Source organism: Mauremys mutica, chromosome 25 (assembly GCF_020497125.1).
Source record: "Mauremys mutica isolate MM-2020 ecotype Southern chromosome 25, ASM2049712v1, whole genome shotgun sequence".
Lineage (NCBI taxonomy): Eukaryota > Metazoa > Chordata > Testudines > Geoemydidae > Mauremys > Mauremys mutica.
The window spans coordinates 15,481,935-15,509,160 of NC_059096.1; the positions used below are offsets into that span (position 1 = coordinate 15,481,935).

The 27,226-nt window shown below is 49.2% G+C and overlaps 1 protein-coding gene across 3 annotated transcripts; it reads right to left on the reverse strand.

The window, feature by feature from the left end:
- Positions 1–1,505: 1,505 nt before the first annotated feature.
- On the reverse strand, positions 1,506–26,944 carry RDM1 (RAD52 motif containing 1). Of its 3 annotated transcripts, XM_044999122.1 has the most exons (7): positions 26,816–26,944; positions 17,332–17,511; positions 16,260–16,382; positions 15,189–15,351; positions 13,084–13,182; positions 4,683–4,771; positions 1,506–1,799 (listed from the first exon to the last, which is right to left on the reverse strand). In XM_044999122.1, the coding sequence occupies exons 1-7, from the start codon at positions 26,909–26,911 to the stop codon at positions 1,692–1,694; spliced, it is 858 nt and encodes a 285-aa protein (XP_044855057.1). In that variant the 5' UTR covers positions 26,912–26,944; the 3' UTR covers positions 1,506–1,691. The 3 variants fall into 3 exon arrangements, with proteins under 3 accessions (XP_044855057.1, XP_044855058.1, XP_044855059.1); XM_044999123.1 differs by lacking the exon at positions 13,084–13,182; XM_044999124.1 differs by lacking the exons at positions 13,084–13,182; positions 15,189–15,351.
- Positions 26,945–27,226: the final 282 nt, after the last annotated feature.

The window sequence follows — 27,226 nt, forward strand, 5'->3', positions numbered from 1 at the left end:
GGTTCACAATCAAGCTGGAAGAGCATACTGAGTGGGGTCCTGCAGGGATTGGTCCTGGGTGTGGTTCTAGTCAATATCTTCATCAATGATTTGGATAATGGCATAGAGAGTACATTTATAAAGTTTGTGGACGATATCAAACTGGGAGGGGTTGCAAGTGCTTTGGAGGGTAGGAGTAAAATTCAAAATGATCTGGACAAACTGGAGAAATGGTCTGAAGTAAATAGGATGTAATTCAATACAGACAAATGCAAAGTACTCCACTTAGGAAGGAACAATCAGCTGCACACATACAAAATGGGAAATGAGTGCCCAGGAAGCAGTGCTGTGCAGAAAGGGATCTAGAAGTCAGAGTGGATCACAAGCTAACTGAGTCAACAGTGTACCACTGTTGCATAAAAAGCAAACATCACTCTAGGACGTATCAGCAGCAATGTTGTAAGCAAGACATGAGAAGTAATTCTTCTCCGCTACTCTGCACTGGTAAGGCCTCAACAATTTCAGGAACTATGTGGACACACTGGAGAAAATCTGGCAGAGAGCAACACGAATGATTAAAGGTCTAGAAAACATGACCTATGACGAAAGATTGAAAAAAAATAGGTTTGTTTAGTCTGGAGAAGAGAAGACTGAGGGGAGCGGACATGATAAGTTTTCAAGTACCTAAAAAGTTGTAACAAGGAGAAGGGTGAAAAATTGTCCTCCTTAACTTCTGAGGACAGGACAAGAAGCAATGGGCTGAAATTGCAGCAAGGGAGGTTTAGGTTGGACATTAGGAAAAACTTCCTGTCAGGGTGGTTAAGCACTGGAATAAATTGCCTAGGGAGGTTGTGGAATCTCCATCATTGGAGATTTTTAAGAGCAGGTTAGACAAACACCTGTCAGGGATGGTCTAGATAATACTTAGTCCTGCCATGAATGCAGGGGACTGGACTAGATAACCTCTTGAGGTCCCTTCCAGTCTTACATTTCTATGATTTGGGGAATCTGTTATAATACCGAATAACCTGCACCTCTGAAGCTCACTTGTTTAATACAGGAAGCCTCATGCTGCAGTTTAATGCCAATGTAATGCAAAACTTGCACTTTCTAAGTGAAAAAGGGCCTTTGTTTGGCACTATGGCAGGTTAATCCAAAGAAGGAAAGGGCCCATAGGAAAATCGCTTTTATCTCGGAACTGACTGGCTTGGCAGATTACATGAGAGTTAAAGAAATGTTTCTTAGGTGAGCAAACAGGTGTGTGTAAATTCTGCAGCTACTTAAGGTTTCCTGTGGCAGGGCATCCACCTGCTCTCTGCTCTCTCAGAGACTATACCTGGCCAATTGTGCATTGAGGGAAAAAATATCTTCCTGACCCCCGCAGGTTGACCTGCTGAAACCCTACAGCATGAAATTTGATTATAATCTATCTTAATGCAGAGCTGCAGCTGTTATGCCCATGATGAAGGCAATGCAGGCAATCCTGGTGTTCTCAGGGCCCATGAAGGAAGGGATGAACCAGGGGATCCTTAACTATGTTTGTCTGTCTTTATTTTAGTAATAGTAGATGATCCATTTATTTCCACCACTGTATAATCAGAAAGAAATAAGGCATCTAAAATATTTAGCACGGGCAATGTCACAGCCTTATGCTTTCATTCCTGAGCAACGATTTGAAATACTGTAAAACTCCCAGAATACTTTAAGCCACACTAATTAGATTGTCTCCCCTCCAGTAGGTGCTCTTCATCAAAACAGAAATCAGACAAAAATTCTTCTTCTTCTTCAAGGTTCAGCTGCTCCAAGGACAAGTCATTGATCTGGAAAGAGAAATTAAGAGTATATCTGCTAACCAGCACCACATTTTAACCTTCTTTGCCATCTCCTGGAAATGCAGAATGAACCATCATATTTCAATCACATTTCAGGAAAAAACTGCCTGCCTGGAATCGTGTCAGTGCAAGAACATTGGATGGGGAGCCTGTCAATAATCAGCTCTCCATTCTGGGTAGCCGGCATCTCTGCTAATTTCTGTGACTGACCAGCGCCACAAGCCAATGAAGCAAAAGGAATCTCTCTCCTCCCAAGCTGCCCCTTTCACGTTTATCATGAGTAGCTGGCTCACTAGTTTGTGTGTTGAGAGTGATGACTTGTCTTCTCTACGGGGGAAATTGATGCAGCTGGTGTCGATTTAGCGGGTCTAGTGAAGACCCACTAAATTGACTGCAGAGCACTCTCCAGTGGACCCTGGTACTCCACCTCTCTGAGAAGGGTAAGGGAAGTCGACCGGAGAGCGGCTCCCATTGACGCAGTGCGGTGAAGACACCGGGGTAAGTCAACTTAAGTTACGTTGACTCCAGCTACGTTATTCATGTAGCTGGAGTAGCATAACTTAGGTTGACTTACCCCGGCAGTGAAGACAAGCCCTGAGAGATGTTATTAGTTCAAATCCCACAAGCCAGCAAGGGAGGAAGACAATTTTGTGGTTAAAGATCAGGACAGATCAGATTTAGGTTTTGTTTCTTGGCTTTATCACAAACTTCCCATTGACCGTGAGTAAACCAATTGCTCTGGGGGCTTTAAAGCCCTTTGATATACTCAGATGGAAGGGGCAATGGAAAGGAAGATTTAAATGGAGAACAAAATCGCTCTACACAGCAAGAGATCCATATCTTTCTTTAACAAAAAGGATACAAAATAATCTAAGGCAATTCCACGGCACTTCGCACTGTAAATATATTAGATACAGAACTAAAAGAAACCCTGTTTGAATGTTGTAATTACGAAACCACTGCTTTGCCTACGTGCACTTTAAGAGAACTAATGCATCAGGAGGTTCACTGAGACATTTCCTCCATCCAAACTGCTGGGGGTGCTGCGCAATGCCCACATGTGCTGTGGGCTGACTGGGTTGTGACATGTCTGATGCATTCCTTTAGACAACTGAACAGCCACAGCAAGTCCCACTGCTTTCAGACGAAGCAAGGTGACTATTTCTTATTCAAGCCTACGTGTAAGGGTTGAATTTAAAAGTTCAGCTGTTTTGAAGTCCAGCATAGGAATTATGATTTTTTTTTACATTGAAAAGATTTCATTTTTATGCTAACGTAATGCAAAATTAACAGATTTCAGTCAACCCTTTACAAGTAATCACGTTTGGGCTTAAGGAACATAAGAACAGCCATACTGGCTCAAATCAATGGTCCATTTAGCCTAGACTACTGTCTTCTGACAGTGGCTTGTGCCAGATGCTTCAAAGGGAATGAACAGAACAGGATAATTTTCAAGTGATCCATCCGCAGTGGTTCAGTCCCAGCTTTCGCAGTTGGTGGTTTAGGGACACCCAGCACATGGGGTCACACCCTTAACCATCTTGGCCAATAGCCATTGAGAGACCTGAACTTATCTAATTCTTTTTTCAACCTAGTTATGCTTTTGGCCTTCATACATTCCCTGGCAATAAATTCTGCAGGCTGACGGTGCGTTGTGTGAAGGAGTACTTTCTTATGTTTGTTTTAAACTGGCCGTCTACTAATTTCATAAGGTGACCACTAGTTCTTGCATTATGTGAAGGGGTAAATAACACTTCCCTATTCATTTTCTTCACACCCCCATTCATGAATTTATACACCTCTATCCTATCCTCCCCCTAGTCATTTCTTTTCTCAACTGAACAGTCCCAGCCTTTTTAACTTCTTCAGGTACAGAAGCTGTTCCATACCCCTCATCATTTTTGTAGCCCTTTTGTGCACCTTTCCCAATATCTTTTCTGAGATGGGGTGACCCGAACTGCATGCAGTACTCAAGTTTTACGTGGCCCATGGATTTATATAGTTGCATTATGATATTTTCTATTATCTGTCCCTTTCCTAGTGGTTCCTAACATTGTTAGTTTTTCTGACTGCTGCTGCACGTTGAGCAGATATTTCAGAGAACCATCCACAGTGACTCCAAGATCTATCTTGAGCTAACAGACCCCATCATTTGTATGTGTAGTTAGAATTATTTTTTCTAAACGTGCATCATTTTGCACTTAACAATCATTTTCATGTTGTCACCCATTCACCCAGTGTACTGAGATCCCTTTGTTAACTCTTTGCTGTTAGCTTCAGAGCAAGTAGATGAAGTTCAACCCAAAGGAGAGTTATTTATTTTAAAACTGCTCTAAAGACTCATTTGGAAGTGAAGTGCCTTTTCAACCTTAATGAGAGTGTCACTCCCACACAATGCTACAGGAAGCGGGGGCCTAGGCTTTGTCATGAGTTATACTTCTGGGGCTGTTACAATGTGGCTGAGAACATGGTCTCTACACAGCATCCCTAGTGTCTCCTATGCTATTTAAAAAAATACATAATTTTGCGTAATGATATCAAGAAAATAATAAAGTTTTAAAATCTCAGTATACTGAACAATTGCAACCATACTCTAGGACGTGGTAAGAAGAAATGCATTTTTAGGATCTACTAGATACATGATAAAGGGACTTGTAATGATTGGAGCTTGTATTCAAGCATGACAAACTGGAAATCAGTTCCCACATGCCAAGCTCAGGAGATGTGCCTGAGCAAGTTGGTGTCTACGTTCCCTCCTATTGTTGGCCGAGGTGGCACAACGATATTCTGTTGCTCATTCTGCTTCCTTTGTAGTGGAGTGCCGAGCTCGCCTGTCGTGGGCCAGTGCAAGACAAAACAGACGCTATTTACCTGAATAAGTCCCCTCAGCTCCTCGTCTGTTAAGGAATCAATAGGTTCCTCTTGAGCAGAGTTGTACTCCACAGCCACCTTACCATTCTCTGAAACAAGCATGCAACATGAGAACTAAGGAGGTGTTTTCTTACCACTCGATTTAGTGACCACAAAATGATTCTATACTCTCTCAAGACTGGACTGAGCTTTATTATTCTGCTTTATAAATGCATGGAGGGCCAGGAGCATCAATCCCATGGGGACAGGCGATTTAGAAAGCTCAGAGATGGAGTAGGTACTAATTTTATCTTCCCATTGTTGGCATAGGGCAGGTGTGGGGCAGGGTCGGCTCCAGGGTTTTTGCCGCCCCAAGCGGCGGAAAAAAGAAAAAGAAAAAGCCACGATCATGATCGGCGGCACTTTGGCGTCAGCTCCACCACGCCGCTTTCTTTGGCGGCACGTCCTTCCCTCCGAGATGAACCAAGGGACCTGCCGCTGCATTGCTGTCGAAGAGCCGGACGTGCTGCCCCAAGCACCTGCTTGCTGCGCTGGTGCCTGGAGCCAGCCCTGGCATAGGGGTTATAGCTCGTTTGTTCCTTTAAGGAATGCAAATACCTTTACTGTGTAAGATAAAACTGACCACAGTGATGCAAGTAACACGTAGTAATTGCCACATTGCATGCAGGGGAAGAAGAAGAGCCTGTGGGGGCTGCTCTCACATATGGATCGAGGATTAAAGACCCAATCTTGCTTCCATTAACATCAGTGGAAAGACTCCAGCTGACTTCAGTGGGAGCAGGATTAGGTTTTAAGGGATTAGATTTTTGTGTGGAGTCGGAGATATGGGAGATCTGAGAGCACCTGCTAAGAAGGGAATCCAATGATTTATTAAGCTACTCCTCATGCCCCTCATTTGAGAGCCCTCTGTGCACAAACTAGTCTGACTATGCCAGGCTGTGAAATTACTTTGTACACTCTGTACCCCATTCCTTCCTCTGGCCTAGAGCATCTGCTTTCCAGAGCAGGCAGAAAAACAAAAGGCACTTAACTAGACCGAGTAGAGACTGGAAAAGCAGAGGAGCTAGAATCTGTGGAAAGCAGGGTACAAACAAACAAGAGGATGCTATTTACCTGCCGCTGCAAGAGTGTCAGGTCTGACAGTAGGAAACCCACCAGATATTTTACTCCAGAAATCTACTTCAGACCTGGTCTATAAGTACATTGGCTAGAAGTGTGAAAAAAGTCACTCCCCCAAACCAATCATAACTATGTTGACAAAACCCTCAGTGTAGATGCAGTTATGTCAACAGAAGAGTGCTTCTGTCAGCTTAGCTAACATTGCTCGGGGAAGTGGTGTCACTGTGGCAGCAGAACTCCTTGTGTCAGCATAAACTGTGTCTACACTAGGGGGCTATGCTAGCACAGGCCTTGTAGGCTAGACATGGCCTAAGTGACATTTTAAAAGTCTAAGCCAGTGGTGGGAATTTAGGCCCTGATTCAGCACAGCATTTAAGCACATTTTCAGATCCCATTGATTTCAAGAAACTTAAGCCCACGTTTAAGTGCTTTGCTTTATCAGGGCCTGAGAGTGGGAATCAGTGTTTGCTGGAAAGATTGTTGCATATTCCTCTACTCATGAAAAATATTAAACACCAAATCTGCTCCATCAAAATCATCAGACTGGAAACCGACTGTGTTTCTTAAATGCAAATAAATAGATAAATAAATAAGTAAATAATTGATGTTTGATGTAATTTTAGGAGTTATTCATTTAAACAAAGTATAGACAGATCAGCACCCATGAGCCACCTATGTTCAGATGGTGGGTGTGTCCCCAATTCAATAGTTAATCAAAAGTCAGGTCCAAATGCTCTTCCACAAACCCTCTTCCCTTCCATGCAACTTGTGACAGCGATAAGTTAAATGCTCATGGACTAAAGGACTCATCTTCAGGAATGTCCATGGAGGTGTTCCCAAAACAGAGAGGGCCTTTCTCCGGCCCTAATGACAAACCTGGGAAAGGAGGAGAGCACAGGCCACCTGAGTAATCTCAGTTGCCTTGCCTCAGGCCACGCCAGGCTTTCTGTACCAGCACACGGCCACGGGGTGTCTCTCTGGGCTCCCTGGAGACAGTGCAGTTATTGTATGTGTTACTTTAAGACAGGGCCGCCCAGAGGGGGGGGGCAAAGGGGGCAATTTGCCCCGGGCCCTGGGATCCGCAGGGGCCCCCAAGAGAACAGCGGAGGCTCCCGCCTCCGCCCCTCTCCTGGAGCCTGAGCGCATCAAGCGCCGAGTCTCCGCCGGGGCCCCTGAGCCCCGCCCCGCTCAGAGCGGCATGGGGAGGGGGCGGGGCTGGGAGCACCAGGCTGAGCTCAGCTCCCTCCACTCAGCGTGGAGCTCCCAGCCCCGCCCCCTCACCACGCGGCTCTGAGCGGGACGGAGCTCAGGCCCCGCCGGCCACACGCTGCGGCTGTTCCGGCGAGGCGCTGAGACTCCGGGTGAGGAGGGAGCCAGGGGTAAGAGGCTGGGGCCGGGGCGGGGGGGAAGCGGGACCCGCCGCCGAAGCGCAGCCCGCCGCTGAAGTGCCCCGAAGACCCGCGGCGGGGACCCCCCCCCGCCGCCGAATTACCGCCGAAGACCGGGCTGCACTTCAGCAGCGGGTCCCGCTTCGGCGGCAATTCGGCGGCGGGGGGCTCCCGCCGCGGGTCTTCAGGGCACTTCGGCGGCTGGTCCTGGAATGGAAGGGCCCCCCGCCGCCGAAGACCCCGGGCCCCCGGAATCCTCTGGGCGGCCCTGCTTTAAGAATAGCTCAGGGTTACAGAGCCTGGGACTCAGGAGACCTGGGTTGGATTCCCCGCTCTGCCAGAGTTCCTGCAACCTTGGGCAAAGCGCTTGGAGTAAAATTCCAAAGAGTGCACAAGTGACTCAGCAGCCCAAGTCTGTCTGAAAATTTCACCCTTAGGCTATGTTTACACTGTGCGCTAGGGGTGTGATTCCCAGCTCATGTAGACATACTGCTGCTAGCTCCCATCAAGCTGGCACAAGCATAAATAGCAGCGCAGCTCTGATAGCATGTGCAGCAGCAGCACAGCTAGCACAAATCCACCTGAAACTGCTGGGTATATGCATTCACCGTGCATAACACATGCTGCCGCAACCACTACTATGGCTACACTGCTAGTTATACTTGATGAGAGCTAGCATATTTTCCCCTGAGCTTGGAATACTAGCTCTGAGTGCAGACTCAGGTACTATGATAATGGTAGCCATACAAGTACAATAGATAGATAAGATAAAACATATAGAATCATAGAAGATTAGGGTTGGAAGAAACCTCAGGAGGTCATCTAGTCCAACCCCCTGCTCAAAGCAGGACCAACACCAACCAAATCATCCCAGCCAGGGCTTTGTCAAGCCTGACCTTAAAAACCTCTAAGGAAGGAGATTCCACCACCTCCCTAGGTAACCCATTCCAGTGCTTCACCACCCTCCTAGGGAAAAAGTTTTTCCTAATATCCAACCTAAACCTCCCGCACTGCAACTTGAGACCATTACTCCTTGTTCTGTCATCTGCTACCACTGAGAACAGTCTAGATCAGGGGCCGGCAACCTTTCAGAAGTGGTGTGCCGAGTCTTCATTTATTCACTCTAATTTAAGGTTTCGCATGCCGGTAATACATTTTAATGTTTTTTAGAAGGTCTCTCTGTACAAGTCAATATATTATATAACTATACTAGTGTTGTATTGTAAAATAAACAAGGTTTTCAAAATGTTTAAGACGCTTCATTTAAAATTAAATTAAAATGTTGATCTTACACCGCCGGCCGGCTCAGCCAGCTGCTGGTCTGGGGTTCTGTTCACCTAGGCTGGCAGTGGGCTGAGCGGGGCCTGCGGCCGGGACCCCAGCTGGGAAGGGTCTGGCAGCCAGAACCCCAGACCAGCAGCAGGCTGTGCAGGGCCAGCAGCCAGGACCCCAGACCAGCAGTGGGCTGAGCGGCTCAGTCCACTGCCGCTCAGGGGTTCCATCCGCCGGCTCCTGCCAGCCGGGATCCTGGACCAGCTCACCCCGCTGCCGGTCTGGGGTCCCGGCCCTGCCCACATACAGTGGGTACCTACCTTCTCCCTGGTTCTGGCCCATTCTCTTCCTCTCTCTGCAGTGAGCTGAGGGTGGGAACACACTGAGCACAAGGTCGGGGGTGAAGGGTCTGGCCAGGAGCTAGAATGAGGGAGGGGGCTCAGGGTTGGGGCAGGAGGTTTGGGTGTGGGGCACTTGCCTGGGCAGCTCCCATTTGGTGTGAGGGGTGCAGGTGGGAATGTGACTCCCGTTTGGTGCTCAGGGTGGGGGTGGGGATGTGCGGGGTGCATGGGATGTGGAGGGGCTGGGGATGTGGGGGGTGCAAGAGTCAGGGCAGAGGGCTGAGTGCATGTGAGGGGGGTGCAGATGTCAGGGCGGGGGGGCTGGGTATGTGTGGGGGTGCCAGAGTCAGGGCTGGGGTCGTGGGTGGTGGTGGTGAAGGAGTCAGAGGGCTGGGTGGTACAGGGCTCAGGGCAGGGGCCTGAGGTGTGTGTGTGGGGGTGCAGGGCTCAGGGCAGAGGGCTGGGTGAGTGGGGGGGGGTCAGGGCAGAAGGCTGGGTGACTGCCCCCCTCAGGACCCCCAACCCCCCCGCTCCTTGTCCCCTGACTACCCCCTCCTGGGACCCCTGCCCCTAACTTCCCCCCAAGACCAAATCCTCTATCTAAGCCTCCCTGCTCCTTGTCCCGACTGCCCCCCTAGCACCCTACCTGTCCCCTGACCGCCCCAACCCTTATCCACACCCCCACCCCCAGACAGAACCCCCCGGACTCCCATGCCTATCTAACCGCTCCCCGTCCCCTGACAGGACCCCCAGAACTCTGGACCCATACAAATCCGCCCTGCCCCCTGCTCCCTGCCTGCCCCAACCCCTCTCCACACCCCTACCTCCCGACAGAACTCCCGACTCATCCAACCCCCGAGCTCCTTGTCCCCTGACCATTCCCTCCAGAGACCCCTCACCCTAACTGCCCCCCCAGGACCCTCCTTGCTCCCTGTCCCCTGACCCCTATCCACCCCCCACCCCCGAACAGACCCCAGGACTCCCATGCCCCATCCACCCCCCAGCTCCCTGACTGCCCCCTCCAGAGACCCCCGCCCCTAACCACCACCCCCGGGATCCCTCCCCCACATCCAATCCACCCTGCTCCCTGTCCCGACTGCCCCCACCCCTTATCCAACTCCCCCCCCCCAACCCCAGCCCCCTTACCATGAGGCTCCCCGCTCATCCGGAGCCCTGCCGCTGCCGCGCGCACAGCCCCACCCCGCAGAATGCTGTGCACGCGGTGGCAGGGCTCCGGATGAGCAGGGAGCGTCTTTCCCTCCCCACGGAGCCAACACTGCCCTGCGGGAGCGCGCAGCCCTGGGCCCCAGAGCGCTGCGCATGCAGCAGCAGGGCTCCAGGGGAAGGGAGGGGAGGGGCCGGCGGCTTGCTGAGCTCGGCCGGACGCTCTGGCCCGGGAGCATGGACCCTGCGGCTTGCTGCGCCGGCAGGACTTTTAATGGCACACTGGAGTCCCGGCAGGCCCCAGCGTGCCATTAAAAATCGGCTCACGTGCCGTCTTTGGCACGCGTGCCATAGGTTGCCGACCTCTGGTCTAGATCCATCCTCTTTGGAACCCCCTTTCAGGTAGTTGAAAGCAGCTATCAAATCCCCCCTCATTCTTCTCTTCTGCAGACTAAACAATCCCAGTTCCCTCAGCCTCTCCTCATAAGTCATGTGCTCCAGCCCCCTAATCATTTTTGTTGCCCTCCGCTGGACTCTCTCCAATTTATCCACATCCTTCTTGTAGTGTGGGGCCCAAAACTGGACACAGTACTCCAGATGAGGCCTCACCAATGCTGAATAGAGGGGAATGATCACGTCCCTTGATCTGCTGGCAATGCCCCTACTTATACAGCCCAAAATGCCATTAGCCTTCTTGGCAAGCAGTGCACACTGTCGACTCATATCCAGCTTCTCGTCCACTGTAACCCCTAGGTCCTTTTCTGCAGAACTGCTGCCCAGCCACTCGGCCCCTAGTCTGTAGCAGTGCATGGGATTCTTCCGTCCTAAGTGCAGGACTCTGCACTTGTCCTTGTTGAACCTCATCAGATTTCTTTTGGCCCAATCCTCCAATTTGTCTAGGTCCCTCTGTCAGGGGCAGCTCCAGGCCCCAGCACGCCAAGTGCATGTTTGGAGCGGCATGCCATGGGGGGCGCTCTGCCGGTCGTCAGGAGGGCGGCAGGCAGGGTGCCTTTGGCGGTGTGCCTGCGGAGGGTCCGCTGGTCCCGCGGCTCCACCAAAGCCGTGGGACCAGCGGACCCGCCGCAGGCTCACTTGCAGGAGGTCCACTGGAGCCGCGGGACCGGTGAACGGCAGAGCGCCCCCCGTGGCATGACGCTGTGCTTGGGGCGGCGAAATGTCTAGAGCCGCCCCTGCCCTCTGTATCCTATCCCTACCCTCCAGCGTATCCACCACCCCTCCCAGTTTAGTGTCATCTGCAAACTTGCTGAGGGTACAGTCCATGCCATCCTCCAGATCATTAATGAAGATATTGAACAAAACCGGCCCCAGCACTGACCCTTGGGGCACTCCTCTTAAGAACATAAGAAAGGCCGTACTGGGTCAGACCAAAGGTCCATCTAGCCCAGTATCTGTCTACCGACAGTGGCCAATGCCAGGTGCCCCTGAGGGAGTGAACCTAACAGGCAATGATCAAGTGATCTCTCTCCTGCCATCCATCTCCATCCTCTGACGAACAGAGGCTAGGGACACCATTCTTACCCATCCTGGCTAATAGCCATTTATGGACTTAGCCACCATGAATTTATCCAGTCCCCTCTTGATACCGGCTGCCAACTAGACATGGAACCATTGATCACTACCCATTGAGCCCGATGATCTAGCCAGCTTTCTATCCACCTTATAGTCCATTCATCCAGCCCATACTTCTTTAGCTTGCTGGCAAGAATACTGTGGGAGACTGTATCAAAAGCTTTGCTACAGTCAAGGAATAACAGATCTGCTGCTTTCCCGTAATCCACAGAGCCAGTTATCTCATCATAGAAGGCAATTAGGTTAGTCAGGCATGACTTGCCCTTGGTGAATCCATGCTGACTGTTCCTGATCACTTTCCTCTCCTCAAGTGCTTCAAAATTGATTCCTTGATGACCTGCTCCATGATTTTTCCAGGGACTGAAGTGAGGCTGACTGGCCTGTAGTTCCCCGGATTCTCCTCCTTCCCTTTTTTAAAGATAAGCACTACATTAGCTTTTTTCCAGTCTTCCGGGACCTCCCCCGATCGCTATGATTACACCCCTGCATGCTCGAGCAATATTATTTTATACTCCTCCTTAGTCATCTGTCCAAGTTTCCACTTCTTGAAAGCTTCTTTTTTGTGTTTAAGCTCACCCAAGATTTCTCTCTTAAGCCAAGCTGGTCGCCTGCCATATTTGCTATTCTCTCTGCACATCGGGATGCTTTGTTCCTGCGCCCTCAATAAGGCTTCTTTAAAATACAGCCAGTTCTCCTGGACTCCTTCCCCCCTCATATTAGCCTCCCAGGAGATCCTGCCCATGAGTTCCCTGAGGGAGTCGAAGTCCAGAGTCCATATTCTGCTGCTCTCTTTTCTTCCTTTTGTCAGGCTACTGAACTCGACCATCTCATGGTCACTGCTGCCCAGGTTGCCACCCACTTCTACGTCCCCTACCAATTCTTCCCTGTTCGTGAGCAGCAGGCCAAGAGGAGAGAAGGTATCCAGAATTCCTATGTAGGCTAGGAGCCAGGTTCTGTAACAACAACTCTAAAGCTCAAGGAGGAGAGAGCCCCAGGTAACAGGTACAACACTGAGCAGAACAGTTACAAAATACACAACTCACCACACTGCAGGCCAGAGACGGCAGAAAGCTAGCCAGTAGTCAAAAATCATGTGCATTGGTGTGGCTGGGTTAATGTTGCTATTGGAGCCTTAACCTCTTCAAATCTTGGATTTGTGTTCAAATTTACAACCTTAATATAGTATTAATGCAGGGTTTGCACTTGAAAGTTTCCAGGTTTTTAGACATTTGACTGTTTCAGTTATCTATAAACCAAAAATACCTAATTTTTCCTTTACAATATGCCAAGTATATTTTCCTTCCACTTAGCTGATTCAAATGGCTGACTTAGTTGTTGCAAACTTTGCAAACACATACAAATTTAAACTTTCAGCTGAGACCAAACAAGGAAGCTTTCAACCCTCAGCAACACTTTTGAGAAAATATATTTATAATAATTATTATTCACTATCATGAAACCTACAACACAACTATTCTCAGACAAAACTCTCCAGATATTTATAATCAATGTATAAAAATGCCTTACCTAAAACTATGAGAAGTATCTTCTGAAATGCACCCGACAGAGCTTTCTCAGCTGCAAGTTTCTGAACATTTCCTGTTTTCATGACAAACTCAAGGGGATCTAAACCCAACAAGGCAGCACTGTGTTATTTTCAAAGATTACATTTGAAAGCATGATGGTCATACAGTACTACCAAGAGCTTATTGCACAGTTAAATCCCTTCTGATAAGCAAACACTCACCCAGTAACTGCAGCACTTTTAAAATTATTTGTAACATGGAAGTGCCATGAAACCTCGACCCTGACCAGGGCCCTATGGTATTGGACACTGTACAGACATATAGTGACACACCATTCCTTCCCCAAAGAGTTTACATCTAACACCCATAGCAGCCAACCTGACAGCGCGGAGCCCTGCTGCCAGCTAGTGTGCGAGATGCAGACACTCTGTCCACTAAGAACTGAACGAGTATCAAACCCATTTCACATCATTAAGACTATAATTATGTCAGGGAGTTCACAGAATCCGTGACTTCCACTGATCTTTGTGACATTTTCTGCCTCGGGGCCAGAGCTCCCAGCCAGCCCTGCCTCCACAGCTGCCAGCCCCCACGCTGATCGGGGGGACCCACCCGCAGCTGCCCAGCCATGGCAGGCGGATCCCACAGCAGCCAAGCTAGGGTAACCAGACAGCAAATGTGAAAAATTGGGATGGGGGTGGGGGGGTAATAGGAGTCTATATAAGAAAAAGACCCAAAAATCAGGACTGTCCCTATAAAATCAGGACATCTGGTCACCCTAAGCCCAGCCCCGCAAGCTGAGGGACCCCAGTGTTCCCTGCACCACAGTGGGTGCTGAACCTGTCTACCCCTTTTGTGAGGGATATTTTTAGTGAAAGTCAGGGACAGGTCACAGGCTTCTGTGAATTTTTGTCCATTGCCCATGATCTGTCCCTGACTTTTTAGTAAAAGTATCCGTGACAAAAACTTAGCCTTACACATAATGCATTCAAGAAAAGTGCCTGTGATGGAGTGCAAATGAGCACTAAAGAAAGCACTGAGGGACCTAGACAAATTAGAGGATTGGGCCAAAAGAAATATGATGAGGTTCAACAAGGACAAGTGCAGAGTCCTGCACTTAGGACGGAAGAATCCCATGCACTGCTACAGACTAGGGACCGAATGGCTGGGCAGCAGTTCTGCAGAAAAGGACCTAGGGGTTACGGTGGACGAAAAGCTGAATATGAGTCAGCAGTGTGCCCTTGTTGCCAAGAAGGCTAATGGCGTTTTGGGTTGTATAAGTAGGGGCATTGCCAGCAGATCGAGGGATGTGATCATTCCCGTCTATTCAGCACTGGTGAGGCCTCATTTGGAGTACTGTGTCCAGTTTTGGGCCCCACACTACAAGAAGGATGTGGATAAATTGGAGAGAGTCCAGCGGAGGGCAACAAAAATGATTAGGGGGCTGGAGCACGTGACTTATGAGGAGAGGCTGAGGGAACTGGGATTGTTTAGTCTGCAGAAGAGAAGAATGAGGGGGGATTTGATAGCTGCTTTCAACTACCTGAAAGGGGGTTCCAAAGAGGATGGATCTAGACTGTTCTCAGTGGTAGCAGATGACAGAACAAGGAGTAGTGGTCTCAAGTTGCAGTGGGGGAGGTTTAGGTTGGATATTAGGAAAAACTTTTTCACTAGTAGGGTGGTGAAGAACTGGAATGGGTTACCTAGGGAGGTGGTGGAATCTCCATCTTTAGAGCTTTTTAAGGCCCGGCTTGACAAAGCCCTGGCTGGGATGATTTAGTTGGGGTTGGTCCTGCTTTGAGCAGGGGGTTGGACTAGATACCTCCTGAGGTCCCTTCCAACCCTGAGATTCTGTGACGTGAGAGGAGAGGAGAGGAGAGGAGAGGAAGGCAGAGAATTGAAGAGGAGAGGAGAGGAAGGCAGAGAAGAGTGCTGGTCCCGTAGCTTTGGTACCCCACAGCGTTTATTACGAACACCTAGCTGGACAAGCTGGTAGTGCACTGGCCCACCCTGCAGTGCAATATTCTAGTGCCTTTGAACATCTAGCAGAGTGGAAGCGATCAACATGAACAATCACAAAGTTACCGAATCGCACTGGACACGTACCTCGGCCATTTTCTACATATGCCTCAGCAATGCCAAGTCCTCTGGTGCAGATCCCATGATGGGGCAGTGTTACTTCCACAACGCATAGGTATTTCAGGCACTGCCTCTCTGGCAACCCTCCGAGCTCCTCATTCTCTAAGTCAAACCCAGAAATATTCTGCAGCTGTTGGGATTTACATTTTCAAACCATCACAGAAGGATTTTTATGCAGCTTTTACTTTGCATTTGTCAATACTTAGACAATCATCAACGTCGGCACTGACTAGGAGATCGGCAATAGGAACCTCTGTGGCTGAGAAAAGATAGTGCAGATACATGGAAGGGAGCTGTTGCATAGGGCTCACGAGAGGTTTCCTTGGGAAGTGGCGCTAAGACCGGTGTTTTACTACCCCAGGAACAGTGCAACTGGTTGAAGAGTTGGGGATAGCAGTGAGGGGGGGAGGCAGAGAGATGGCATAGGGTCCATCCAGGGAGCTAGTTTTATCTGCATAAGAGAGGATGCCCGTTAGCTGAAACCCGGTGAGGGCAGGGATGGTAGGAAAAAGAGATTAATAGATTTTTATGACCAGAAGGGACGGCTGTGATATAAACACTGAGCCCAGTAACTATGGTGAAGCCAGAGCAGGCGTGTCCAAACTTTCTACCCTGAGGGCCAAGCATTTTATTTCAAGAAGCTCCAGCAGCCACCACCCTCTCTGCCAATCAGGCTTGCAATCTCCAAGATGTCTTTGACTGCTTGTGTCACACGCAGAGTATTGCCAAATCTTGGCTCTTCTCTCTTCCCCACAGTATGAAGATCTGGTACCTTCATGTCTGGCTCTAGCGCTAGGCTAAGCTTCTGTACTCATTACCTCCCCCAGGACAGCAACTCCTTCCGGCCGGTCTACCCAATAACCAGGTAATTCTCTGACATTTTGTCCAAACTGCAGCTGCTAAGTCTCTCTTCACTGCCCGTCGATCAGACCAAGTCACTCCCCCATTTCAAATCCCTCCATCAGCTCCCCAGATCAAGAATAAGGGACCGGGAAGGGATGATGGAGGGAAGAAAAGAATACAAGAAGGGCTTCATACCGTAATGATCCGGTTCGACCAGCCATTGAAGCCAAGGTAGTAATTGGCTAATTCCTTACACCTGTAACTCCTCAGAGCAAGGACTTGCTGCTGAAAGGCCTTCTGTCTGGTGCAAATGCAAACCTGCCCGAGGAGAAAAGCCCTAGATGGATTAGATGAGACTGGCTTTGTAAGCAGGGAGCTGTAAGTATTCACTAGCACTGCTTTTCCTGGTCCATATGACCAGGCCCTTAGTGCCCCAGGGTCTCACTGAGGAATCAGTGTTGATAGCTCTGGGAGGACAAGGGTGATGGTACCCCACTCCCTGTCCTCCTCAGAGGCAGCAGTGGTCCTGGGAGGTGGCAAATGCAGCCTTGCCATCCGTGGCTGTGAGACATGATGCCCCACCCCACGGAAGCAGTGGTCCCAGGAGAGAGTGGTAGCGATGTTAGTGTAACAGAGCATTCCAGCAGCTACCCCTTGAGAGAGCGGAAATGATTTACTGCTGGATCTGTGTGGGGGTCCAGCAAGACCCTAACGTGCCATCGAGATACAGGGCTTCAAGGACCGTGAGCCCCACTCTCAAAGGGAGAAGACTCTACAGCCACTTGTGTTTCCCTGCGTCAGCACCACGCTGAGCCCCGAGGCAGACATCTCAGGGCCCCAGCCTATGTCCCTTCCCTGTTCTTCCAGACAGAGACCTTGCTAACCATGTGAAGGAGTCCTGACCTGGAATTAGGTAACAGTCTGTTGTGTGTTTTGCTTTTTATACATATGAAGGAACCACATGGCCATAGCAGGCGCCAAATAACCATGTTTACTAACTATACACAACCCCTAGTTACATATACACACTCCTGCTCTGCGTGGTTTCTAAACTACGGAACACGCTGAGCGCACTAGAGGGATCAACACTATTTAAAGGGATACCCTGGGGTTGCCAGTTTTGGTTGGACATATGCCTGGAGGTTCCATTACTTGACATAATCTCTAAAGATTAATCTTTAATTCCTGGAGACTCCAGGATAGCACCCTATTCCTAGATACCTCTCAGCCAATAACTGGAAGTTACACCTTGTTTTAATTCACTTACCTTTAAGGGAGATTTCTGAAATAATCTTTGCCTGTTGCACGCGCGTTGGGCTCTGCTGGCATCTCTAGCTGAATAGAACTTGACCAGAGCATAATACCCAGGCCCCGCGACTGCAGCATTTCTGTGAACTCGAACTGAATACAGCAACCCAAACTCAGAAAACACTGAAAACAGAGAATGCTGAGGAAAAAAGAGAAAAACAAAGATCAGTGCTAAGGAGATAGAGCAGCAGCCAAGAGGCACTGTGAACAGGGACTCCGCACGAGCCTTGATTATTAATTAGGGAGTATTTTTCCTACAATCAGTGTCTTCCTCTAACCCCCTTGTGTAATTAACATGGGTAAAATATAACTTGAGTGTTTGGTTTGGACAGATACTGTCTCTGACTCTTTACACAGGAGCTGCCAGGCTGGATCAGACCCAACATCCATTTAGTGCAGCAGTTCTCACAACAAATTTTTGGTGGCTTCAGAGTGCGGGCACCAACTCTTGCTGGTGGCTGCTCTGACAATTTTTCATAGACCACTTAATTAACGTTAGGAAAAACAACTTTAGGAGGGCAATGAAAATAATTAGGGGGCTGGGGCACATGACTTATGAGGGGAGGCTGAGGGAACTGGGATTGTTTAGTCTGCAGAAGAGAAGAGTGAGGGGGGATTTGATAGCAGCCTTCAACTACCTGAGGGGAGGGGGGTCCAAAGAGGATGGAGCTCGGCTGTTCTCAGTGGTGGCAGATGACAGAACAAGGAGCAATGGTCTCAAGTTGCAGTGGGGGAGGTCTAGGTTGGAGATTAGGAAACACTATTTCCCTAGGAGGGTGGTGAAGCACTGGAATGGGTTCCCTAGGGAGGTGGTGGAATCTCCTTCCTTAGAGGTTTTTAAGGCCCGGCTTGACAAAGCCCTGGCTGGGATGATTTAGTTGGTGCTGGTCCTGCTTTGAGCAGGGGGTTGGACTAGATCAGGGATCTCAAACTCAAATCCCCACGGGGGCCACATAAGGACTAGTATATTGGCCTGAGGGCCGCATTGCTGAAACCTTTTCATAGAATCATAGATTGATTCCTTGAGGACCTGTTCCATGATTTTTCCAGGGACTGAGGTGAGACTGACTGGCCTGTAGTTCCCTGGATCTTCCTTCTTCCCTTTTTTAAAGATGGGCACTACATTAGCTTTTTTCCAGTCATCCGGGACCTCCCGATCGCCATGATTTTTCAAAGATAATGGCCAATGGCTCTGACTCGACCATACCTTTTCATACAACGATATAAAAGTATAGTCAAAAATGAAAAAAAATGAAGAGTAATATAGTATGCTATTAAAAGTCAATGTATTAACTTTAAAAACTGTAATGCGAAGAGGGGTTTTAATAAAATATAAACACCTGTAACTATTCCTTATGTGGTCAGTAATAATGATGATGATCTACACTAACAGTCTATCAACATAGCTGTAATGGCAGGAACCTTTTAAAGTAATTGTTCATACAAAATACTTTGCCACTTTTAACAAACATTCTTCCCAACTACTCACAGCAAAGAATCATACATGCTGAACTTCATACCGCAGACTGCTCGTCTCGGCCATAAGGCCCCGCCCATGCCCCGCCCCTTCTCACCCCTTCCCCGCCCCCATTCCAACCCCGCCCCCAAAGTCTCCACCCCAACTCCGCTCCCTCCCTGCCCCTATTTCAACTCGTTCACTGCCCTGGCCCCGCCTCCTCCCCTGAGCGCACCGCATTCCTGCTCCTCCCCCTCACTCCCGGAAAGTCCTAAGCGCTGGGAGGTAGGCAGAGGAGCGGGACACGGCGCGCTGGGCGGGGGAGGAGGGGAGCTTGGCTGCTGGTGGAGTCGGCGCCTATGGCGGACTGCAGAAAATAACTCTTTAGGCTATTCATGTGTTTGAGACCCCTGGACTAGGTGACCTCCTGAGGTCTCTTCCAACCCTAATATTCTACAATTCTAGGGTTCTAAATAAATATGCACAGATACATGTCCAAATCATTGTAACTTATTTTTTTTGCAGACCCAATAATAAAAATTATGTGCAGTTGTTTCTATTCTTTACTTGACCTAAACAGAGTAGAAACACAAATAAGGTGCTTTGCATGTTCTTGTCCTTTTGGTTATTTTCTCCCTCCTCCCCCCCCTTTAGACTTGGTAGCTAGTAAGTTGCTGCTGTGAAAAGTGATACTTGTATGTTAATATCACTTTGCACAGCCTCCCAGTTGGCTACTAAGGCTTTGTCTACATTACAGACCTTATAGCAGCAGAGTTGTACTGCTGCAGCCATGCCGCTGTAAGGTCTCCCATGTAGCTGCTCTATGCCGGTGGGAGAATGACCCACTGTAGTCTCCCCTTTAACCAGTTCCTTATCCACCTTTCAATTTTCATATTGATCCCCATCTTTTCCAATTTAGCTAATAATTTCTCATGTGGAACTGTATCAAATGCCTTACTGAAATCGAGGTAAATTAGATCCACTGCGTTTCCTTTGTCTAAAAAATCTGTTACCTTCTCAAAGAAGGAGATCAGGTTGGTTTGGCACAATCTACCTTTTTTTACAAAACCATGTTGTATTTTATCTCAATTACCATTGACCTCAATGTCCTTAACTACTTTCTCCTTCAAATTTTTTTCCAAAACCTTGCATACTTGCAGATGTCAAACTAACAGGCCTATAGTTACACGGATCACTTTTTTTCCCCTTTCTTAAAAACAGGAACTATGTTAGAAATTCTCCAGTCGTACGGTACAACCCGAGTTTACTGATTCATTAAAAATTCTTGCTAATGGGCTTGCAATTTCATGTGCCAGTTCCTTATGTTTCGAGAATACATTTTTTGAAAGCTGGATTTTCTACTTTGGTACAATAATGTTTACAAAACTTTGGGGAAGAGTGTCGGGAGGAAAATTGCTGGTGCCCATCTTTTGCCCACCTCCCTAACTAATTTCCTTAATTCTTTAAAGTTAGCCCTTTTGAAATAAAAAACCCTAGTCCCAGATCTATTTTTGTTTATCCTTCCATCTAGTTTGAACTGAATTAGCTCATGATCACTCGAACCAAGGTTGTCCCCTACAACCATTTCTTCTATGAGGTCCTCACTACTCACCAAAACCAAATCTAAAATGGCATCTCCTTTTGTTGGTTCTTCAACTACTTGGTGAAGGAATCCATCAGCTATCACATACAGAAAAATCTGAGCCCTATTATTATTCCTAGCACTTGTCCTCCAGTCTATATCTGGGAAGTTAAAAAGTCTCCCATGATCACACAATTCCCATTAGTGTTTACTTCATTAAAAACATTAAAGAGGTCTCTATTCATATCCAAATCAGATCCTGGTGGTCTGTAGCACACCCCAAGCACTATCTCAGGGGAGGCTCTAGTAGCTTTCTTTCCCAATGTGATTTTTGCCCAGACAGACTCTGTCTTATCACTTCTTATTTCTTTACAGTTAACCTCATCATTGATATACAATGCTACTCCACCACCTTTGCCTTTATTTCTGTCTTTCCTAAACAGCACATAGCCTTCAATACCTGTACTCCAGTCATGACTACTATTCCACCATGTTTCTGTTATCCCTATAATATCCGGTTTCACTTGCTGCACCAGTAGCTCTAGTTCCTCCATTTTGTTACCTAGGCTCCTTGCATTTGTGTACAAACATCTTAATTTTTGCCGTTTGGCTTCACTGACATTCTTTACCCAATTAGGCACAGACATTCTACCGCCAGTATCACTTATTAGACTAGTATCTACACTACCCTTCCTCCTTATGTTTCTAATTTATCAACATCATTTTTGAATTGTGGACACAGTATTCCAGCGGTGGTCACACCTGTGCCAAAGACAGAGGCAAAATAACCTCTCTACTCCTACTTGAGATCCCCATTTATTCATCCAAGGATCACATTAGCACTGGGAGCTGGTGTTCAGTTGTTACCCACCATGGCCCCCAAATCTGTATCACAGTCACTATTTCCCAGGATAGAGTCCCCCATACTGTAAGTATGGCCTACAGGCTTTGTTTCTATTTACCTCTCCCCCAATTTGTGTGTCATCTGCAAACTTTCATCAGTGATGATTTTGTTTCTTCCAGGTCATTGATAATAATGTTAAATAGCTAAGACCCAAGAACCATTCCCTGCAGGACCTCACTAGAAACATACCTGATCAGTGATGATTCCCCATTGATAATTACATTGAGACTTATCAGTTAGCCAGTTTTTAATCTATTTGGAGTGTTGACACATTCTATACCTTGCGGGAGCATCCTGTAACCCCCACATTCCTCATTTTTATATAATCGTTATCTTACATATAAAGCAGGCCTTGTAAGGTATCAGGGGAAAGGTTATGACCTGCTGAAAGTCACTTCTCTATTCATATATGTATATCATTAGTGCATATGAAGTTATGAGAATTCTGTTGTATGCTTGTCACTAAAACATGCTGTAAGTTGTGGAATCAGCCAGATATCTCCCCAGAGGCAACAGCAAGGAAAATCACTAACAGCCGGGCAGGGTTTCAAACAACCCATCAACAACCACTGTCCAGCAAAGGAGCTACAATTCAATGACTCACCTGCATGAGGCCACAAAAGGGGAACTGCTCAACATTGCCTGGAGACTTGTCTACATTGGCAACGCTAAAGGTATTGCATGCGTCTGACGAAGTGGGTATTCACCCACGAAAGCTCATGCTCCAACACATCTGTTAAAAAACCCACCTCCACAAGGGGCGTGGCTACCAGTGCTGGTGCACTGTCTACACTGGTGCTTTATAGTGCTCAAACTTGCTGCGCTCAGGGGTGTGTTTTTTCACACCTCTGAGCGAGAAAGTTGCAGCGCTGTAAATTGCCAGTGCAGACAAGCCCTGAGCAATGCCCCAGACATGCCTGGACTTGTTTTTTCCAAGCACATGGACTGAGGGCATAAAACAGACAGAGTGGACACATACTGGGCCCTTCTCCTGCCCCCATCTACGCTGCAAGCAACCGAGCTTAAAGCAGAGCTTCAACGTTGCTAGTGAAGATGTGCCCTAAGACAGAGAGAAGCAGACAAGACTCCAACAGAGGAGATTGGCCCAGCTTTAAGGAACAAACCTGTATATTAAGGACTGCAATATCCAGTGGGGTGAGAAAATTGCTTAGTCTAGTTGTTGTCCGGGGCTGAAAGTTTAGACTGCGTGACTATATTTTATTTTGGTAACTAACTGACTTTTTGCCTAGCACTTAATATCACTTAAAATCTCTCTTTTGTAGTCATTAAATTTGTTTAACTGTTTATCTTTACCAGTAAGTTTGTATGAAGTGCGTAGCAAAACTGCTCAGGGTACAAAGGCTAGTGTATATCCATTTCCATTAATGCAGTGGTGAACCAATGAATAAATCTGCATTGCTCATCTTGAGCGGTGCAAGAAAGTATATTCCTGAGGTACAGTGCTGGGAGCTGGGGGGATCTGGCTCTGGAGCCTCTCTCAGTGTGATTCATGAGTGGCTCTGGGAGCAGTCATGCAATCTAGCTGGGAGTGGAGCTCCACATGCGGTTGTGCTGAGTGATCACAGTGCCTGGAGGGATCTGCTGCTGGTCACTAGCAAGGCATTGTGAGAGACAGCCCAGGCTGGAGAGAGTTAAGAGGGCACAGCGGTCCCACAGTTCCAGGCTGCACCCTGGGGATCCCGTCACAAGTGTTTTATGTTAAAAAAACAGAATGATATAAAATTATCAAAATGCACTATACCTCTAAGTCAAACACCTTCGGCCAAACTTGTAATCTCATTTCAAAAGAGAGTGATCAAGTTAGTATGACAGTATCTATTTTCCAGAAACCCATGTTGATTGGTATTAATCCTATTACCCTCTATTAATTCTTTATTAATTAAATCCCATATCAGCCTCTCCATTATCTTGCCCAGGATCAGTTTCAGACTGATAATTATCCAGGTCTTTCCATTTAACCTTTACAAATATTAGCACAACATTAGCTTTCTTTCAGTCTTCCCCAGTGTCACAAGACTATTGAAAATCAACATTAAATGTCCATCAAGTCATCAATCAGCTTCAAAAACAACAAAAACAACACACTCTTGGAACAAGTTATATGGACTTATTTAAAAATGTCTAACATTAGTAGCTGCTGTTTAACACCCTCCTGAGATACTAGTAGAATGGGAAAAGTATTATCAATGACATAACGCCATCATCTACTTTTCTTCCCTAAAACCTTTTTCTGTATTACTATTGAGAATTCTACCATTGCCATCTAGTCATGGCCTAAAACCATTATTAAGAGTCTTTTTGTTCCTAATACACTTTAAAAATTCCTCCTTAAGGCCTGAACTCTGCTGGCTGTAGATTTCTTGTTCTGTCCCCTTTGCTCCCTTACTAATTTTCTACAACTCCTAGCTTGTGATTCATATTCATTATTATCAACTTCCCCTTTCGTCCATTTATTTTTTATATATAATAGCTGCCTTTACTCCCCCTCTAAACCAGCTTGGTTTTTTTTAAAACCAATGATCGCCTACTTCCTTGATTGTGGCTTTCAGGGCAGGTAGTAAAGCATTCTTAAAGAATTCAATTCCCAATTATCACTCACATTTTTCTGATTAAATTCTTCCCTCCCAGACAATCTGGCTCATAACTGTTTTCAGCTTTGTGAAATTGGCCCATTTAAGGCCCCACATCCGGCATTCATTCTGTTTGCACAATACAAATGTAGTCAAGTCATGATCACTTGTCCCTAAGTTACTATTAATTTTTAGTTCTGTGATTAATTCCTGTTTGTCGTGACCAGGGCTGGATTAACCTTTTGAGGGCACAGCACCAAACATATTTGTGGGCCGCCTTGTGGTTGTGATAGGCCCCTTCCAAGTGTGCCACACGTGACTGAGAACTCTACTCCGCCCATAGAGAACAAACTGGGCTAACAGCAATGCACCCAGAATACTACTGAATTTGGTTTGTGTGAAAGGGAGTTGTTAACTTTGTCTTTTTTGTTTAAACACTCAGGGCCTGCTCGGGGCCCTGAACATAAGTGCTTAATTGCCACTCTTATGAGCCATATTAATCCTGGATGTAGCAGTCAGTGGTGTCACACCTGCATCTCCCCACTCCCCCAGTTATGTTTCGAGAAAGAGCCACTGAGAGAGAGACACGCACACACTTTACTCCAAAGGCTACCATTATCCAGCCTCAAGCTCCTACCCCAACCTTCACACCTGGGCTCTCCCCCCACCCCACACAACTAACCCCCAAAGAAAGGCTCTCCTCAATCTCCCTGCTACTGCCCACACCCCCACTTTCACCCCAGGGCTGTCACCTTCCTCCCTTCTACTATCCCCCCGCACTGAGCCAACCCACTCTCCCCTCCCTCCCTTCACCCCCACCACACCAACTCCCACCTTAACCCCCTGGTTCTCCTACACCCCCATGGGGTCACCACCAGCTCCTATATCACACCCAGACTTGCCCCACAACTGCCCCTTCCCCCCCCAAACCACACTGCACCCCCTCCCCAGATTGCGAGGGGGCAGTTTCTGGGCATTCCCACTGGCAGGGGGTGCAGCAGCCAGCACTGACAAGCCCTGCTGTCACCACCCCCGCTGCTCCCAGAGACCACAGACAACCACCCCCCATCCTGAAGTCGCAGGGTCAAGACAGTACCCAGGAGCCTCTGGGCATTATGGTCGCTGTGGGGCTGCACACCACCCGGGAGTCACAGCACCATGGCTGCCCCCAGCTCCCCACCGCCCCAGGAGAATGGGGGAGACTTGGGGGTGGGGGGAGACAGGAGCTCCCACCCTGTGCCCCAAGGAATCGTCAGATCAGACCATTTCCTTGCTTGGGATTCCTTTTAGTCTGCTCCACCCACTTCAGCTGGGGTGGCTGGTAGCATGACACGGAGAATTCTGGGACTAGTAGTTCAGCTGCCAGCACAGGTCCCAGGGCCCCAACGGAACACAGCAGTGTGCAAACTACAACTCCCAGCATACCCTGCAACACCTAGTCCCTGTTGCACCTGCACACGGCGCTCCCAGGCTGCTGAGTGTTTCAGCTGGCACTAGGAAGTTGCTGACTCTTCACATTGTTGGGCTGTGGCCCAGGCTGGATTAACCCTTTGTGGGCCCCTTCCAAGTGGGGACCTAGCACCACCAGAGCCATTGTAAACGCGGTACTGGCATGATGAGGGCTAATGTAGTCTCTTGCATCACGTACACCACCATTTTTTGATTTAGGAAATTGTCACCTATAATATTGAGAGACCGGTGTAAAAATAGGGTTGCCAGGTGTCTGGTCTTCAACCAGAATGCCTGATCGAAAAGGGACCTTGGTGGCTCTGGTCAGCACTGCTGACCGGGCCATTAAAAGTCTGGTCGGTGGTGCAGCAGGGTTAAGGTAGGCTCCCTGCCTAACATGGCTCCGATAAGCAGCAGCATGTGCCCCTTCCAACTCTTAAACGTAGGGGCAGCCAAGGCACTCCACACGCTACCCACACCCCAAGCTCCACTGATCCCATTGGCTGGGAACTGCAGCCAATGGGAGCTGTGGGGGTGGTGCCTGAGGACAGGGCAGCAAGCAGAGCCACCTGGCCATGCCTCCACATAGGAGCTGGAGAGGGGACATGCCACTGCTTCCAGGAGTTGCCTGGGATAAGCATCTCCCATAGCCCACACCCCCTCCCATGCCCCAACCCCCTGCTGCAGCCCTGATTCCTCTCCCACCCTCCAAATCCTTCAGTCCCACAACATCCTCCTATGCCCCAAACCCCTAATCCCCAGCCCCACCTCCCCCATCTTGAGCCTTTAACCCCCCCACCCTAAACCCCCAATTTCTGGCCCCACCCCAGAACCTGCACTCCGAGAGCCCACCTTCCTCCCCATACCCCAGCCTCCTGCCCAAGCCCAGAGTTCCCCTGACATGCTGAACCCATTTCTGTACCCACCCCAGAACCACACCCCTAGTCCAGAGCCCTTACCTCCTCCTGCACCCCTGCCCCAGTCCTCATCCCCCTCAGTCCCGCCCAGAGCCCCCTCCGACACCCCAAACCCCTCATCCCCACCCAGAGCTCACAACAGCCCCCCTGCACCTCAACCCCCTGCCTCAGCCCAGAGCCCCCTCCTGCAGCCCAAACCCGCATCCCTGGCGCACCCCAGCGCTTGTACCCCCACCCCAGCCCGGTGAAAACGAGTGAGGGGGGGGAGAGCGGGGGGAGGGGGAGCGGGGGGGGGGCTCGGAGAAGGAGCGGGGTGTCCGGGTTTCCGCCAGGAGAAAGTTGGCACCCGCCGTAAAACCTGAACCCGGAGGTTTTATCCCCCCACTTCCCCCTTGGCACCAGCGATTCCAGCCGTAACCCGGGGGAGGGGCCCCGCCCTGGCTCTGCCGCGGGGGGGGGGCACGGTAGGTCAGTCGCGCGGAGCGGGAGTCTCCTGGGCCCAGCGGTGCCGGAGGAGGCCTCGCGCCGCCGCCCCGGGTCTCACCTCCGCCCCCTCCTCCAGCCCCCAGACCAGCAGGGCCTTGCCGCTCTCCGTAGGGACCCGGAACCCCAGCACCTCGGGGCGGGCCGCCAGCGCCATGCGGGACCCAGCAACAGCGGCGCGGCCCCGCCCCGCCTCGCCTCCAGCCCGGCCCCGCCCCGCCCCGCCCCGCCCCGCCTCCAGCCAACCACCGCCCAGCTCGGCCCCGCCCCGCCTCCAGCCAAGCACCGCCCAGCCCGGCCAGGCCCCGCCTCCAGCCAAGCACTGCCCGGCCCCGCCCCGCCTCCGCCTCCAGCCAACCACCGCTCGGACCCGCCCCGACTCCGGCCAACCACCGCCCAGCCCGGCCAGGCCCCGCCTCCGCCTCCAGCCAACCACCGCCCGGCTCGGCCAGGCCCGCCTCCGCCTCCAGCC